Below are 17,115 nucleotides of genomic sequence, written 5' to 3'. Positions count from 1 at the left end.
CCACTGGTGAGGGTTCCCCATGGCGCGCAGACCTCTCCTGCCGCCCGCTGCTCCCCTCAGCAGTGTATTTCATCTGTCTGCCTGTTCTGTTCCCTGCCCTGGCTCTGGTGAATTCTCTCACCCTCCCGCACTTCTGACTGTACCCAGTGCTTGTATGAATGAATGAATAAACAAATAAATAAATAAAATTTGGATCAAACTTTTTTTAATACGAAGAAACTTGACTTCATATTGTAGTTCAGTAGTTGTGTGTAGAAATATGTGATGATTCTTAGATTTTAGTGATGCTGAAGAAGCAGAATAAAGAAAATTTTTCTGGTATTATTGGTTATAAAGATTATTGACTATATTATAAACCTTGGGCTAGTACCTGATACCTTATTTCCTCGACACAATTTTGATTTTTAAAAATGGGATAGTTGTACTTTAAATGAATGGGCTTTGAAAAGAATATGATCCAATTATTATTCTGTGCAGGATGATATAGAGAATAGAGAAAGAATAATACCACTTTTTATTTACAAGATAATGTTGCCATTTTACTGAAAGTAGAAGTGAGATAGATAGATAGTTAGACAGGTCCAAGAGATTGGACCTTAAAGTCAGAGAGATTTCAGATCTCAACTCTCCTACTTGCTGGCTATGTGATCTTACAAAACTTACTTTAGCCAGCTGAGATACAAAATACTCCTCTGTAAAACTGGGAGGATAATTTTATCTGTTTCATTAGGGTTGTGAAGATGAACTGAGGTATTATATGTAAACTGATTGAGTAACGCTTAGTACATATTAAGTACTCATTAATGGTAGCTTCAGTTGCTCAGTTACGTAGTACTTATGTAACATATTTGCTTACTAAAAAGACACACATGCAGAAAACAGAGGGATGTTATTTGGTCTAAGAGGTGTGCTGTTTTGATATTCTTTAACTTACAATACAGAGCCAGGGTTGCTAAGTAACTATAGTTTGTGGACCAAATCTGGCCACCTCCATGTAAGTGTTGTCTAAGACTGCTTTCATGCTGCAATAGCAGAAGTGAATTGTTGGGAATAGAATCTTGTGTGCCTGCAAGGCTTAAAGCACTGTTTTGTTTTGTTTTGTTTTTAAAGAAAATGTTTGCTATTTTCTGGGGTAGAGCAGTGTTTCCGGTGAAATTTGGTGGTGCATGGGCAAACTTTGTTTTCATTTTAAATATTTATTTTAATGTGTATTTATAAAATCACAAACTAGCATGCCAAACATATGATTATATTATTGAGTAGTATGTAAACTAGTATGAAACTTGTGTGAAAACTGTCAAGCACTATAATTAAGGGACCAGTTTTTCAGAAGTTTGAGCACTTTTGAAATGTCATCATACGAATTTAGAAAGGGGCCTCCCCAGTGGTGCAGTGGGTTGAGCGCTGCGCAATGGAGCTGTCTGCAGCCTCTGCAGCGCAGGTTCAATTCCCGGCCAGCAAGGGAGATTCCCACATGGCGTGGTAGACCTCTCCTGTCTTGCCTGCTGCTCCCCACAGCAGTGCTTTCAGTCTGACTGCCTGTTCTGCTCCCCGCTCTCTGTCTGGTGAATCCTTTCACCCTCCCATGCCTCTGGCCTATACCCCAGTTCTTATATAAAAATACATAAATCTAGTTAAAAAAAAGAATTTAGAAATATTGGGCCTTCCTGGTGGTGCTAGAGGTTTAGATGCAGCCTGTGAGGCTGTCTGCAGCCACTGCAGTGCGTGTTCAATCCCCTGCTGGGGAGCTGCTTACATGGTGCAGCAGACCTCCCCTGGCTTGCCTGCTGCTCCCCTCAGCAGTATATTTCAGTCAGTCTGCCTGTTCTGTTCCCCAATCTATCTCTGGTGAATCCTTTCACCCCCACACCTCTGGCCTGTATCCCAGTTCTTGTATGCATAATAATCTTTGAAAAAAAGAATTTAGCAATATTTATGTCTATCTTCATTGCATATAACAGGGCTCGTCGGAAAAAAGGTTCTGCCAGAAGATTTGGTCTACAGAAACTTTGGGAGTGGTGCTTAGGACTTGTACAAATGAGTTCATTACCATGGAGAGTTGTAATTGGTCGTTTAGGAAGGATTGGTCATGGAGAATTAAAAGGTAAAATTGTGCTTTTATTATCTAGAACTTAAATATCTATTTTATGTTAATTCATATACATAGTTCATATTCTAGGTACATGTACTGAATAAAATGCAAAGGTTATTAAAGCTCTTTTAAGAGTAATCTAATTCAGATTATAAAAGGACCGTTTACATATTGCAACTTTAATATCAGTTACTACTACAATTACTCTTTGTCATCATCTTCTATTTCTTCCCCCTTTCTGCTTATTCAGTTTAGCAGATGCTGATTGATAGTTAAATTAGGGGAATAACAGCTGTTGTGTAATACAATAAGAAAATTTTGCCTTGGCAGTGACTCCTATTTGAGAAATATACTGATTTTAAAATTAAGATGATGTTTTAATTTTGAGTCTACAAAGTGCTAACAGTGATATTACCTTGAATCATATATATTTTTTTTATGTTGATACCCACAGATTGGAGCTGTTTGTTGAGTCGTCGAAACTTGCAGTCTCTAAGTAAAAGACTCAAAGACATGTGTAGAATGTGTGGTATATCCGCTGCAGACTCTCCCAGCATTCTCAGTGCTTGCTTGGTAGCAATGGAACCCCAAGGCTCTTTTGTTATTATGCCAGGTTAGCCATCTTTAGTTTATATTTGGCTTATTTCTTCATGTGCTTAAGTTTCTCCATTTTGTGTAAAGTTGATTTCTCATTTATTAAAATAAAAAAAAATACCTTTCATTTTCTTTTCAGATTCTGTGTCAACTGGGTCTGTGTTTGGAAGAAGTACCACTCTAAACATGCAGACATCTCAGCTAAATACCCCACAGGATACATCATGTACTCATATACTTGTGTTCCCTACTTCTGCTTCTGTGCAAGTAGCTTCAGCTACTTATACCACTGAAAATTTGGATTTAGCTTTCAATCCCAACAATGGTAGGTACATTGTTCTCTAAAGGTTTGTAACTATAAGTCTTGACTATTGTAATGAGTTGTAGGCTGAATAATAACTCCTAAAACTTATATCTGTGTCCTGTGAATGTCCCTAAAACCTGTGAGTATTACCTTATGTCACAGAAAACGACTTTGCAGCCTTGGTTAAGGATTTTGAGATGGAGCGATTATCATGCATTATGCAGGTTAAGCCTAAATGCAGTCACATGTATCCTTGTGAGAGGGGAAAGCATAGGGAAGTTAGGCTATGAGGGGAAGAGGAATAGGCCATTTGATAGAAGCAGAGAGCAAAGTCAAAGAGAATTGACGCTATGTGACTAGCTTTGAAGATGAAGGAAGGGACCATGAGAAAGGAGTGCAAGGAATATAGCTCTAGAATGTGAAAACACAAGGAAGCAGATTTTCTTCTGGAGCCGTGTTAGTGAGCATAGCACTGCTCGACCCTAATTTTGGCCCTCACTACCTATACTTTTAATCAATAAACTGATTTTGACTTTTTGGTCTCCAGAACTATAGCAGAATAAATGTGTGTTGTCTTAAGTCAACAATTTTGTGGTAATATATTAAAATGGCAAAGGAAACTAGTGAAGTCATCCTTCTACCTTAATGATATCAGAACTGTGCTATGAATTATTCCATAAGTGTTTACTTATTTTAAAAGGCAGCATTGATAATAAAATGTTTATACAGATTCAGGGCCTCCCCGGTGGCACAGCTGTTGAGCGCTGGGTTGTGAGCGGTTGGTGCAGCTGTTGAGCGCTGGGTTGCCGGCAGCCTCTGCAGCACTGGTTCTATCCCCAGCTGCTGGGCGAGAGTCCGACATGGCTTGCAGACCTCTCCTGCCGCCTGCTGCTCCCCTCAGCAGTATACTTTGTCAATCTGCCTGCTCTGCTCTCTGCTCTGACTCTGGTGAATTCTCTCACCCTCCCGCGCTTATGACTGTACCCAGTGCTTGTATAAATAAATAAATCTTAAAAAAAAAAGTTTATACAGATTCATGCTCTGCTATTGAGTTACCTGTATGTAAACTTTGTAGCTCACTTTATATAATTTTCTACTTTGATTTATCAAAATAACATATTTTGTGTAAAATTGATTGTTCATTTATTTATTTTTTTAAAGATATATTTATTGATAGATACAAGAACTGGGATACAGGCCAGAGGTGTGGGAGGGTAAGAGGATTCACCAGAGATAGAGTGGGGAGCAAAACAGACAGACAGATTGAAAACACTGCTAAGGGGAGCAGCGGGCAAGACAGGAGAGGTCTGCTGCGCCATGTGGGTCTCCTCCCTGGCCAGCCGGGGATTGAACTCGTGCTGCAGAGGCTGTGGATGGCTTCATAGTGCTGTGCTTAACCCCTTGCGCCATCAGGGAAGTCCCGATTGTTCATTTATTAGCAGAAATCAGAGTGAGGATGTAGCTTTTTAGTTAAATCTTAGATTGCACCTAGTAAAAAAGAAAATATATGATATTCCATTGTTGCTCTGACTTACCTTGCAAAATGGCACATCTCTAGAGTCACAAGTAAGGATATTCTCTTCTTGTAGAGTGCTATACAATAACTTGAATATTTTACTGAATAAAGAATTAGGGTATAAATCATGAATAGTCTTGTTTTAAATACATTTTCATTTCTAGAGTACTGTGTTCACTATATATTAGTTTCCTATTGATGGTGTAACAAATTACCACGTACTTTGTGGCTTAAAACAACATACATTATCTTACAGTTCTGCAGAACAGAAGTCCAAAATTACTCTTACTGGGCTAAAGTGAAGGCATGTGCAGGGTTCATTCTTTCTGGAGGTTATCAGGGAAATCTGTTTCCTTATCTTTCCCAGCTTCTCAAGAATACCTTTTCCTCTTATTCACCTCCTCTTCAATGCCAGTGGTATATTATCATCACATCTTTTTCTTTTCCTTTTTTTAAACAGTATTTATTTATTTATTTATACAAGCACTGGGTACAGTCAGAAGTGCAGGAGGGTCAGAGAATTCACCAGAGCCAGAGGGGAGAGCAGAGCAGGCAGTCTGATGAAGTACATTGCTGAGGGGAGCAGCGGGCGGCAGGAGAGGTCTGCACGCCATGTGGGACCCTTGCCCAGCGGCCAGGGATCGAACCGGTGCTGCAGAGGCTGCGGGCAGCTTCGCAACCCAGCACTCAACCGCTGCGCCACCGGGGAGGCCCTCATCACATCTCTTTCACTGATTCTCACCCTATTAGTGCCTTCCTCTTGTTAGGACCCTGTTGATTACCTTGGACCCACCTGGATAATCTAGAATAATCTCCCTATCAAGATCCTTAACTTGATCACATTTGCAAAGTTCTTTATGGTAACATTCACAGATTTCTGGTACTAAGATATAGATGTTGGGATGGTGAGGAGGATATCATTCAGGCTATTGCATGCCTGTTTATGCATATGTATTTATATGGCTCCTATCATAATACTTGGCACATGGTAAACACTGATTTGATATTGGTTAAATTAACCTATTTTAGTTAAAAATTAATCTATTTTGGGCCTCCCCGGTGGCGCAGCGGTTGAGCGCTGGGTTGCGAAGCTGCCCACAGCCTCTGCAGTGCCGGTTCAATCCCCAGCTGCTCCCCGGCCACCGGAGGAGGGTCCCACATGGCGCGCAGACCTCTCCTGCCGCCTGCTGCTCCCCTCGGCAGTGTGCTTCGGTCCTTCTGCCTGCTCTGCTCCCCGCTCTGGCTCTGGTGAATTCTCTCACCCTCCCGCGCTTCTGACTGTACCCAGTGCTTGTATAAATAAATAAATAAATAAATAAATAAATAAATCTTTAAAAAAAAAATTAATTTATTTTGACTAAAAAGGCTTAGTTAAAAATATCTATTGGAGGGCCTCCCTGGTGGCGCAAGGGGTTAAGCACCGCACTATGAAGCAATCCTCAGCCACTGCAGCACAAGTTCAATCCCTGACTGGGGAGTGGCCCACGTGGCGCAGCAGACCTCTCCTGACTCGCCTGCTGCTCCCCTCTGCAGTGTACTTTGGTCAGTCTTCCTGTTTTGCTCCCCACGTTCTCTGGTGGATTCTCTCACCCCCCGCATCTCTGGCCTGTACCCCAGCTCTTGTATGCATAAATAAATCCTTAAAAAAAGAAACAACTATTAGACTCTCTCCTGTAAATAACCATAGGGTATGAAAAAATTAAGTACTTAATTTTTTTTTCTCTAATACAGATGGAGCAGATGGAATGGGCATCTTTGATTTGTTAGACACAGGAGATGATCTTGATCCTGATATCATTAATATTCTTCCTGCATCTCCAAGTGGGTCTCCTGTACATTCTCCAGGATCTCATTACCCTCATGGAGGTGATGCTGGCAAGGTAACTCTTTCATAAAAGTTGTTTATCTGCCATTCATTAACTCAGTAATGGATTGATACATGAAATAAAACTTTTTCTTCCTTGTAAGTTAGCAAAAAGTGAGGCTAGCAATATAGTCACAGATATCAATACTTTGAATTCTGCATTAAGAGGTTCTCTCTGGCTTTGCTTTCCCCCGTTCCATATATTCTAGACTACTTGGACTGGTCCTTAGAGTTTTCCTGCCTCTGCCCCATGTCTTCTCTTTCGTTATAGGATCAGAATTAGCTGAGAATTGGTATACTGCTCTAAGACTGCTGTTTTTATCAGGGTTGTGACATATATAGAAATGTTAATTTTCTCGTGTTAACAGATAAAACACTGGACACCCCACTTGCTCCCTTTTATTTTTAGCAGTTTTGGAAACAGAATGTCTTGTCCTTCTATTTAAACTCAAAATTAATTGGGCTTTAGGTAAATAATACTCTGAGGGAAATTACGTATGATGGTTATTCAATTACTATTTTCTTTTATAATGCATTTTTATTTATTTATTTATTTATTATATTTGTTTGTTTGTTTTGTTTATACATGCACTGGGTACAGTCAGAAGCGCGGGAGGGTGAGAGAATTCACCAGAGCCAGAGTGGGGAGCAGAGCAGGCAGAAGGACTGAAGTACACTGCTGAGGGGAGCAGCGGGCGGCAGGAGAGGTCTGCGCGCCATGTGGGATCCTCCTCCGGTGGCCGGGGAGCAGCCGGGGATCGAACCGGTGTCGCAGAGGCCGCGGGCAGCTTCGCAACCCAGCGCTCAACTGCTGCGCCACCGGGGAGGCCCTATAATGCATTTTTTTAAAGATTTATTTATACATATCAGAACTTGGGTAGAGGCCAGAGGTGTTGGGGGTGAGAGAACTCACCAGAGACAGAGTGGGAAATAGAACAGGCAGACTGAAATACACTGTTGAGGGGAATAGCCAGGGAGACAGGAAAGGTCTACTGTGCCATATGGGTAGCTCCCTGGCCAGCTGGGGATTGAACTGGTGCTGCAGAGGCTGCGGATAGCTTCACAGTGCTGTGCTTAATCCCTTGCGCCACCAGGGAGACCCCTGGTTATTCAATTATTATGGTATGCATATGTTTACATCTACCTTTTTAAAGTAAGGATCTTTGTCCAAGTTTACCGTGTATCTTTTCCTCCTTTTTTTAAACTGAAAGACATCAGATTATTGGGAAAAAAATAAGGAAAAGCACCAATAATCCCACAATCTCAATAAAGCCATTTTTACTTTTAAAAAATTACCTTGCTTCTATATATTAATATTGCAGATTTCATTAACATTGCGTTTTTTAAAATCATAATCTGTTAACATTTGTTAGCCATTTAAGTATTATTGTGGTGGTGTTATAGGTAATGTTCCAATGAATATTTCCATCCATATCACTTTTGGATTGGGGCTTGGTGGTCAGGAACCTAGTTGGATTATTAGGGCATACGTTAGCAATTTCATAGAACATTTTGTGTTTTTCATTCATTTCCAAAGATTTAATATACAAAGGACACATCCACATTCACATTCAACATAGCTTGACGGTAACACAAACGTTTTAAACAGTTAGTATATTCATTTCCTTATGTCACTTTTAAAATAAAACTCATTATTTTAATGTTATTACTTATAATGCTTATAAGTATTTTAGCAGTTTTTTTAATATCCTTCAGTATTTTGAAGTAAAATTGAAGTTATAACGATTTATATTTATATCTGATGTCTAGGTTTATTAAATGAACTAACACACTTTTAATTTTATCTTTCTAAGGGTCAGGGTACTGATCGGCTACTTTCAACAGAATCTCATGATGAAGTACCTAATATTCTTCAGCAACCACTGGCCCTTGGTTACTTTGTATCAACTGCCAAAGCGGGTCCGTTACCTGACTGGTTCTGGTCAGCATGTCCTCAAGCACAATATCAATGTCCCCTTTTTCTTAAGGTATTGCCATTTCTAAATAATGCTAATTGACAACTTAAGTCCTAAGAAGTACAGAAGTGGCCTTTTTTAAAAAAAAAAAACCTGTAGTTTTTGTCTTAAGTTCTTAAACGTATTTTCACATGTGACTCTCTAGAGCAGATCACAAAAATTATCTACTTACAAAACAACTCTTATTTTTAAATTCATATAACATTTGAAATTTTAATTACTCTTTAGTCAAACCTCTGATACTCTTGTTTTAACTATGGGCAGCTGTACATATGAAATTTTAGGACTGGGAGAAATCTTTTCATTTTCTAGACGAGCATATTAATGTTCAGAAAAATGCACTTGTCTACAGTCATAAATTGGTAGTAGACTCAGAAGTTAAAACCAGAATGTTTTAATGATTATAATTCTTTTAATTACATCATACTGCCTTCCTGTCATACGGCATTGTTTGGGTATTAAAAGATTCATAGACTTTGTAATAATACTTGATGTTTAGATCCACTTACTGCCTCCTTTTAAAAGCTTTCTAGCTTTGTGTAAATTACTATTAAAACTATTGAGTAGTTTTGAAATAATGACATTCTCACACCCACAGTAATTTATTTTAGCAAACAAATTAATTAGCAAGTGATATAATGTGGTTTAGATAAATCATAAAATGATAAAATTAGATGTGAAAGCCCTATCCAGAGTTTATTGCTGCTACTGCTACTGTTCTATAATAATGAAATCAGATCTGATTCACTTATTCTTATATAATGCCACCAGAAATTGACTTTTTATTTCGTAAGTCATGTTAACTGCTTGCCAGCTGATTTTTATTTGTAAGATAGAAGTTGAATAGTATAGTTTCTTGGTGTTATATTTTAGTGGGTACTTAAACCCTGATGTGCTTGAATCTTTTAAGGTTGTTGCTGTTAAATATCATTAACCTTTGATCCACATGCTATTCAATCAGTGACATTTGAGATTAAACAGTGAACTTGCTAGCGTATTCATAAAGAATACAACTTTATATAAATTGACTATTAATGAGATTAGCCAAAGTAATCATTTTATCATATGACTTTTCTTCCCCTTCCAATATATGTGCAATAGTAGTCTATACAGATCTCATTACAAAAGAGCATATTCCAAAGGGGGCTTTGGCAGCAGAGTAGTCCTTGGAGTTTCTACAAAACAGGGTGCTCGGTCTTTTGGGGAATTATTACATATGCTTTCTATCCTTTTTGTTGTTACAAATACATGTGTGCACATTTAAAGCTCTGAAAAATAGCAGAAAACTTCGCCTACCATTTTTCATAACACAAGAAAAGGATTGTGTAACAGCTATTAATAGTTCCTGACCTTAGTGTTTCACAGAACAATTTTTTAGGAAACACCACTTTACAAAAAGTCCAAGGGACTATCCAGATTGTTTTCTACTCAATATTTATTTGCAGAGAGGATAGTGTAAAGTGGGCATTCACCCTCAGATACAGTGTAACAAGATTAGGACTTCTGGTCTGAATTACCAGGTAAGGCATAACTTACATAATTTTGTCCACCTTTTGTTTCCATACATCCCATTTTATTTCTATATTATAGGCAATAAAATCACCTGGTATGTTTATCTTTGCTTGGAAAGATAATAGGTTGCTAGCTAGATGATTAAAAATATTTTCATCATAGAAATTAGAGCTCTGGTACTAATGACATTCATTTAATTTGTGCTGATCTGCCATGTGAGACTTGCTTATAACTCATCAATCAAGAGTTTATGGGCAGTGCAAACATGTTTTTGGTTATATTCCTGAATATATATCACAAGAGTTTGTACTTATATTACAATTGTAGAGAACAGAGTGCCTAAATACATAAAATAATACCTTTAGTAGTTATAGAATGAGCTACCAAGACTTTCTGTAGTCAGTAACCACCATCTTACCATAGCTTTTTAACTCTTTCATAGACATTGTATAATATATACTCATGTACATATGTATATACATATATGTAGCTTGTAAACAAAATGACTCATTTACTTTGAGATGTGAAGAAGAGTAACACATTCCTTTCATCTCTTCACTGCCATATCTAAATGGGTGTGCCATTTGTTACCGAGCCTGGATTATGAAATTGAGTGGGCATAGGAGTCACCTTTGCACTATATTAAGAGTGCTCACAGTTCCACCTAAACCACTTTCCACTTTGTTTACATTTATAACTTTATAAGTAAAATACTTGCATATGCTTATGTTACTTTTGTCAGTGCTAGACCTGGCTATATCTACATAGTCTTTTTTTTTTTTTTTTTTTTTTTTTGTAATCTAGTGACAGTCTGAACTCAGGTTTATTAGTTTTGTGCTTCCTTAAACATTTATACACCTAGGCAGGTTAGATTTATAAAATAATTAGAAATCCTTTTTTTTAGCTATCTAAAAAATATCTAAATGTATTATAAACAGTAAAGCTTTGAAGAAAAGGAAGTAAAAAGATTCAATATAAGTTACATACTTAAAAATTCTGTAATGGATTAAAGAACAAACATCTTTGTAGTGGTTCTCATTCATTAAAGAAATGTAAAATGTATTGCATCAAGGAAGAGACCTTGGGGAGGATAAGATAAAACTAATAAGATTTTTTCCATTTGACTAATTATCTGTTATTATTTTAGGCCTCTTTGCACCTCCACGTGCCTTCAGTGCAATCTGACGAGCTGCTTCACAGTAAACACTCCCACCCACTTGACTCAAATCAGACTTCAGATGTCCTCAGGTACAGCTTTATTTTACCATTAAGACTTGTCCATTGCAACTTAAGTATATCATGTGATCTTTATATTTTCATCATTTTTGGCAGTAGTTGAAACAGTTGTGCACGCTTGGATCGCTATATAAATTGTGTCATTCAGAATGAGTGCTTTTCTTTCTAATACGTAATTTAATTTTGAAAATAACTTATGAAAATTAGTTATCTTTAATGCCCCTTTGGGCTCTCTGTTCCATACTTTCCATCTTTTCTTGATGTGATTTTGAATCTTAAATGGTCATAATTGGAAGCTGCTTCCAAAATCCACAATATAAATGAATACATAACTTAAACAGTTTATTTGCTTTTAGGTTTGTTTTGGAACAGTACAATGCACTCTCCTGGCTAACCTGTGACCCTGCTATCCAGGACAGACGCTCATGTCTCCCAATTCATTTTGTGGTGCTGAATCAGTTATATAACTTTATCATGAATATGCTGTGATCTTCATTTGATGGAACTGTGCAAGAAAAGAACACGGAAAAAGGATTTTTCGCTGCAAGATTAAGTTATAATTATCTTCTCAGTGAAAGTCATTTGTGATGGGGTCTAATTCTTATTACTTCAACAAATATTGTTTTGACTTGGGGGGAGGGGCTATAACCCTGCTATTTTTCATTGACTATACTGAACTCTTTAGGATGATGACTGATCATACAAAACGTATTATAACATTTTCGTAGCAAAATTAACTTTTTTTTCCAGTCACAGTATTTGTGAAAAGTAATGAGCCATAGTACCCAGTCATGTTCAATGAATATTAAAAGCATGGAGAGGAAACATGAGGAACAATGAATTTCCACATATGGCTTCAGAACATCAAGATGTTCTTGTATTGGATTATAGTATCTAGTATTCAAAAAATGCCTGCATCTCTTATTTATTGTAAGTTTTTAAATGTATAAATTGTCTTATATTTCTTAACCTCTTTTATAAAAATTTTCCTAGAAGGTTTATACTGCCTTCTTGCTTTAAAGCAATTGGTCTAAAATATATGTAATCGTCTTAATTAAAAAGTTGCAGTAGGGTTGCTTTTAGAGTATTATTTTTTTGTAAGGGGGGTGGGTGGGACAGTAAATTTGTATTGTCTCAATGTACAGTTTAATGGGGATAGAGGGGAATAATGTCCATACCATTGTGTGTGGAGGATTTACAGCTAAGCTGTAGTTGCAGAGTACATGTACAGTAATGAAGTTCACTGTGTTTATAAATTGAAAAGGTACCGGGGTCTTACAGCATTTTATATATCACACCTTTACAGAATAACATGATGGCAATATACAAGTGATATTGTTAGGTGGTTTAACTAAGAATAAGATGAGAATTCTTCAGTTATATTTTGTACTATGGTTTAGGGCTATGACTAATATTTCAGGCCATTTCCAGTGAAAGAAACTTAGTTTTACAAGAAGAACATTTGCTACTGAATGCTTAAACTAATTTTGGTGTTTAATGTTACATGCTTAAATTTTTTTCAGTTTTAACAGTGGCACATCTAGGCATGGGAATATTATTATGAAAATTATCTTCAGGATCTGCTATATAAGGTTGAAATTTAGCCCAGCTCTAGGCATTTTACAAATTATTTTAAGAGCAGTCACTCTTGATTGTTTGACTTTATTATTTTTTTTTTTTAAATTAAAGATTGGGGATGTGTGTGAGAGTATGCTTATGTATGGGTGTGTGTGTGCAATCAAACTGTGGTGTAAATAGATTCTCAGTGAATTCTGGTATTCAGACTCTATTCCACTAGTTTAAGAACCATTTTCTAAACTTAACCTGTTTCTTTTTGCCTTTTTTATTTATTTAATTTTCTTGGTTTGGAGATGGCAGTCCCAAACACCAGAGTCTATACTTTTCTGTAACACAGCTCAGATTAAGGTAGGGCATATGCCAAGGAGGTTCTCACCTCCCTAAAGAAGGGACTTGAATTTTAGGGACTTTAATTCACCCCTTCCTTCAATACAACTTTCCCCCTTCTTGTTTGCACATGCCAAGATACTGCTTTTATGCAGACTTACCCCCTTGAAAATACTTTCTACAGTGCTGCTCACAAGAGAGTCCAAGTTAGTCTTCTGTGTTGCTAACTTGAATTCACAGTCGCCAAGTCTACCTGTCTTTCTTGGAAGCAGTCTAGCAAAATTCTGAATTTGTATGCTAACTAGTTCACTAATTCTCTACAAGGACAAAATCAACTATTTACAAAACTTTTTTTTTTTTTACTGAAACTTGTTTTGTAAGTACTATATGCTTAGTCTAAATTTTACTTTCTTATTAACAGTGTAACTTCTTCAAATTGTGTATATTAAAAATTAGCAAATCTTGATTTTTCTATAAAGAAAACACAATTGAGGACAAAGATTTTCAATCATTTCTTCAAAATTATAATGTAATCCCAAGGGTCAGCATATTTTGAAATTGAAATTTAAAGATCACATCTCCACATTCATTTTTAAATTATGCTAACACTACAAATTATGTTGGCATGTTTTGTTCTGTACTTAAAAAAACTTGTCTGAGATTTGAGGGAAAGATGCTTATTTGGAATTTCTACAAAAAGACTACCCTTTTTTGATATACTTAGCTCAATAGTGATTTTAAAACATAAAAGCTATATCTCAGTTATTTAAAATAACAAGCCTACAGTAACTACACCTTAGTTTGAAAATAGATTTTTAAAAAATTATTCCCTGACAGTTCCTCTTATATGGAGCTATAAGGAGGGAACCCAATATACAATTCCTTTTTATCTGGGATTCAGGGAATAGCTCAAATAGACAGGATTTATTAATATGGTTTTATTCTTCCCTTCATATATGAGTTCACACTCAAATATAAAATGATTACATAGCCATTATAAAAGGTCAGGAGACTTGAGGAAAAAAAATATAAGCCTTTTATGCAGGATGATGGATCTGACTTATGTACTGTCACAGACAAGTATGGTTAATTTTGTTTTATTTATATAGGTAAACAAAATAAATATACTTTATACCAATTGATCACCAACACCATGACTTCTTTGTTAACAGTGCTAATGTCTGTTTTTTGTGCAGTTATCCATTACAGAGCAGGGTGGAAGTTCAGTATTTTGGCATTTAAAAAAAACCTGTTATATAATGTCTGCTTCCAACCAGTGAGAAACATCTAGCCATACCTTTCTTATGCAAGCCATTCAGTTATCAGGACTGTGAATTAACACTGTATGAATAAATTTCTGTACACCCTATTGTTTGGCCAGAAGGCCACCAAGTGTACTTATATGTAATCCTTAAATTTTAAAGTAGCTGTAATTTTTAAATCTTTCTAAACTTTTCTTAAACCACTAAAATTAAGCTCTTACTACTTAGTCAACTATCCTCAGCTGTATTCGTACTCAATTGTCAGTATGGCACAGATTACTGTATTAAACTATTCTTTTTCGTCTTCACATTTACCTTCTGAGGTAATTTTTTAACTTAATGTGTTACTACAAAGATTTGCAGATCTTTAATCAAGCACTATGTTAATACTGTAATATCAAAATACTATGTTGCATTATTTAAAATGTTCAAATTGAATACATTAAAAGGAAGTTTTTAAATGCTGTTGTATCATATAATTTGCTATTCATCCACTATGGCATCGCATATCAGTCTGTTAATACATTTAATGTTGCATGAGTGATGTTTTGGTCTGGGTTTCCTCTTAAGATTTTCGTTTGTCTAAATTAAGGAAAAAAATGTTTTTGACATGAATTTTTTTGTCTCCCCCTACCAAAAAAGAAAATCTGCTGGAAATCTTAACCTTTTGGTTTTTCTTGGTGTTTTAATGGGCCCAGAACTGTGGTTTAAATTTTTATATATATGTTTTCTTTTTTGTGGAGTATTAATTAAAAAACTGGATTTGGGACCTAAAATACTCCTCAGGTTGATGTATTCAGATAGTTTTAAAATAGCTTTAGTTTTCAAAGTTAACTGGATTTGTGGACCTTATAGTTACTGAATTTAAACTACAAATTGTAATGTCATTACTGGACATGTCAGCATCACCCCTCTCAATAGCTTGGTCACTTTATGAAGGGGCGTTTTAAAGTTGTTGTTTAGCAGTGACATTTAATATGGTCCAATTGCTTTTTTTTTTTTTTTTTTTTAAAAAAAGTGACAAAGAATAAGGAACAAACACTATTGCTGCCGAATGCCATAACACTGAGTTGTACAAATTGTGATTGAGGAAATGAAAAGGTTTATACTTTTTAAAAAAAAAAAAAAACCAAAACTTCAAATGGAATAAATTATTCATGAAGCCTTCATTGTGGTGTCTCATTCTGTTGAAAATAATTCCATCTTAAACTTATGTAAAAATGAATAGTATTATTTTTGTGTCATTTATAAAAGAGGCAACCTAAACACGAGCTTTTTAACTTCTCAAGTACTTTCATTACATTAGGATTCTCTCTCTCAGGATCACCACTTAGGGTACCTGCCACCAAATCACCAATAGTCCACCATCATAAGGACGCTCAAGGACTTTGCAAGATATTTTAATGATAAAAAAATGGTCAGTATTTAGGGAAATTGCCTAAATATGCATACTGGTTCTTAAATTATTTTGTCTCTCAGTTTATATTACCTTTGATATTTTTCTATTTTTTTTACTATAATCTTAAAAGTAAAAGTAACTGCAAATCAAGCTTTTTATTTTGTATTCACTGTACACCTGCATACAGCCTTTTTATTTGTAGTTTTCAGTAGTGAAAAACAAGCTCTGAAAAATCCTATTAAGTGGCTTACTGAAGGAAATTATTTTTTTTTCTTCACCTTAAATCAAATGCTTACATGTATACATAGGTATTGATATTTGTTAAGAATTCAAGGCCTCCCTGGTTGCGCAAGGGGTTAAAGATGCACTCTATGAAGCTGTCTGCAGCTACTGCAGCAAGAGTTTGGTCCCCCGCCAGGGATACCCACATGGCGCAGCAGACCTCTCCTGTCTCGCCCATTGCTCTGCTCAGCAGTGTATTTCAGTCGATCCGCCTATCCTGTTCCCCACTCTGTCTCTGATGAATCATCTCACCCCCTACACCTCTGGCCTGTACCCCACTTCTTGTATGGATAAATAAATAAATCTTTTTTTTAAATAATAGGTTTTTGTTTTTAAAAGATTTATATATTTATAAAAGCACTGGGGTACAAGCCAGAGGCAGGAAAGGGTGAGAGAATTCACCAGAGACAGAGCAGGGAGCAGAACAGGCAGAAGAACTGAAATACACTGCTAAGGGGAGCAGTGCGCGAGACAGGAGAGGTCTGCCATGCCATCTGGGAATCTCCCTGGCCGGCCGGGAATCGAACCAGCACCGAAGAGGCTGTGGACAGCTTCACAGAGCTGCGTGCAACCAACTGTGCCACCAGGGAGGCCCAAATGAAAAATTTTTTTTTTTAAAGATTTATACAAGAGCTGGGGTACAGGCCAGATGTGCGGGTGAGAGGGTTCACCAGAGACAGAGCAGAGAACAGAACAGGCAGACTGACTTAAATACACTGCTGAGGGGAGCAGTGGGCAAGACAGGAGAGGTCTGTTGCACCATGTGGGATTCTCGCCGGCTGGCTGGGATTGAACCCGCGCAGCAGAGGCTGCGGACAGCTTCACAGTGCTATGCTCAACCACCTGCGCCACCGGGGAGGCCCCAAAATAAATCTTTAAAAAAAAAATTCAAGCTACTTAGTTGGAGATAAAGACACGTTTTCTAACTAAAGCAAATATAGGGCCTCCCTGGTGGCACAGCGGTTGAGCGCTGGGTTGCGAAGTTGCCCGCCCTGGCAAGGGTCCCACATGGTGCACAGACCTCTCCTCCCACGCCCACTGCTCCTCTCAGCAGTGTAATTCGTCAGTCTGCCTGTTCTGCTCTCAGCTCTGGCTCTGGTGAATTCTCTCACCCTCCCGCGCTTCTGACTACCCAGTGCTTGTATAAATAAATAAATCCTTTAAAAAATATAG

The 17,115-nt window shown here is 37.0% G+C and overlaps 1 protein-coding gene across 1 annotated transcript in view; it reads left to right on the top strand.

The window, feature by feature from the left end:
• MED13 (mediator complex subunit 13) overlaps positions 1-11,583 on the top strand; it is a gene marked incomplete at both ends in the record, with an annotated part of 90,395 nt that extends 78,812 nt beyond the window's left edge. The window contains 7 exons of the mRNA XM_084238229.1: positions 1,962-2,104; positions 2,547-2,705; positions 2,826-3,011; positions 6,238-6,386; positions 8,185-8,358; positions 11,006-11,106; positions 11,451-11,583. Of these exons, the coding sequence (XP_084094355.1) occupies positions 1,962-2,104; positions 2,547-2,705; positions 2,826-3,011; positions 6,238-6,386; positions 8,185-8,358; positions 11,006-11,106; positions 11,451-11,583 (1,045 nt within the window). The remainder of the gene's footprint in view (positions 1-1,961; positions 2,105-2,546; positions 2,706-2,825; positions 3,012-6,237; positions 6,387-8,184; positions 8,359-11,005; positions 11,107-11,450) is intronic.
• Positions 11,584-17,115: the final 5,532 nt, after the last annotated feature.

This window comes from Talpa europaea, assembly GCF_964194135.1.
Source record: "Talpa europaea genome assembly, chromosome: 7".
Taxonomy (NCBI): domain Eukaryota; kingdom Metazoa; phylum Chordata; class Mammalia; order Eulipotyphla; family Talpidae; genus Talpa; species Talpa europaea.
Note: the sequence above shows the minus strand (reverse complement) of the source record. Positions and strands in the feature narration are given on the sequence as shown.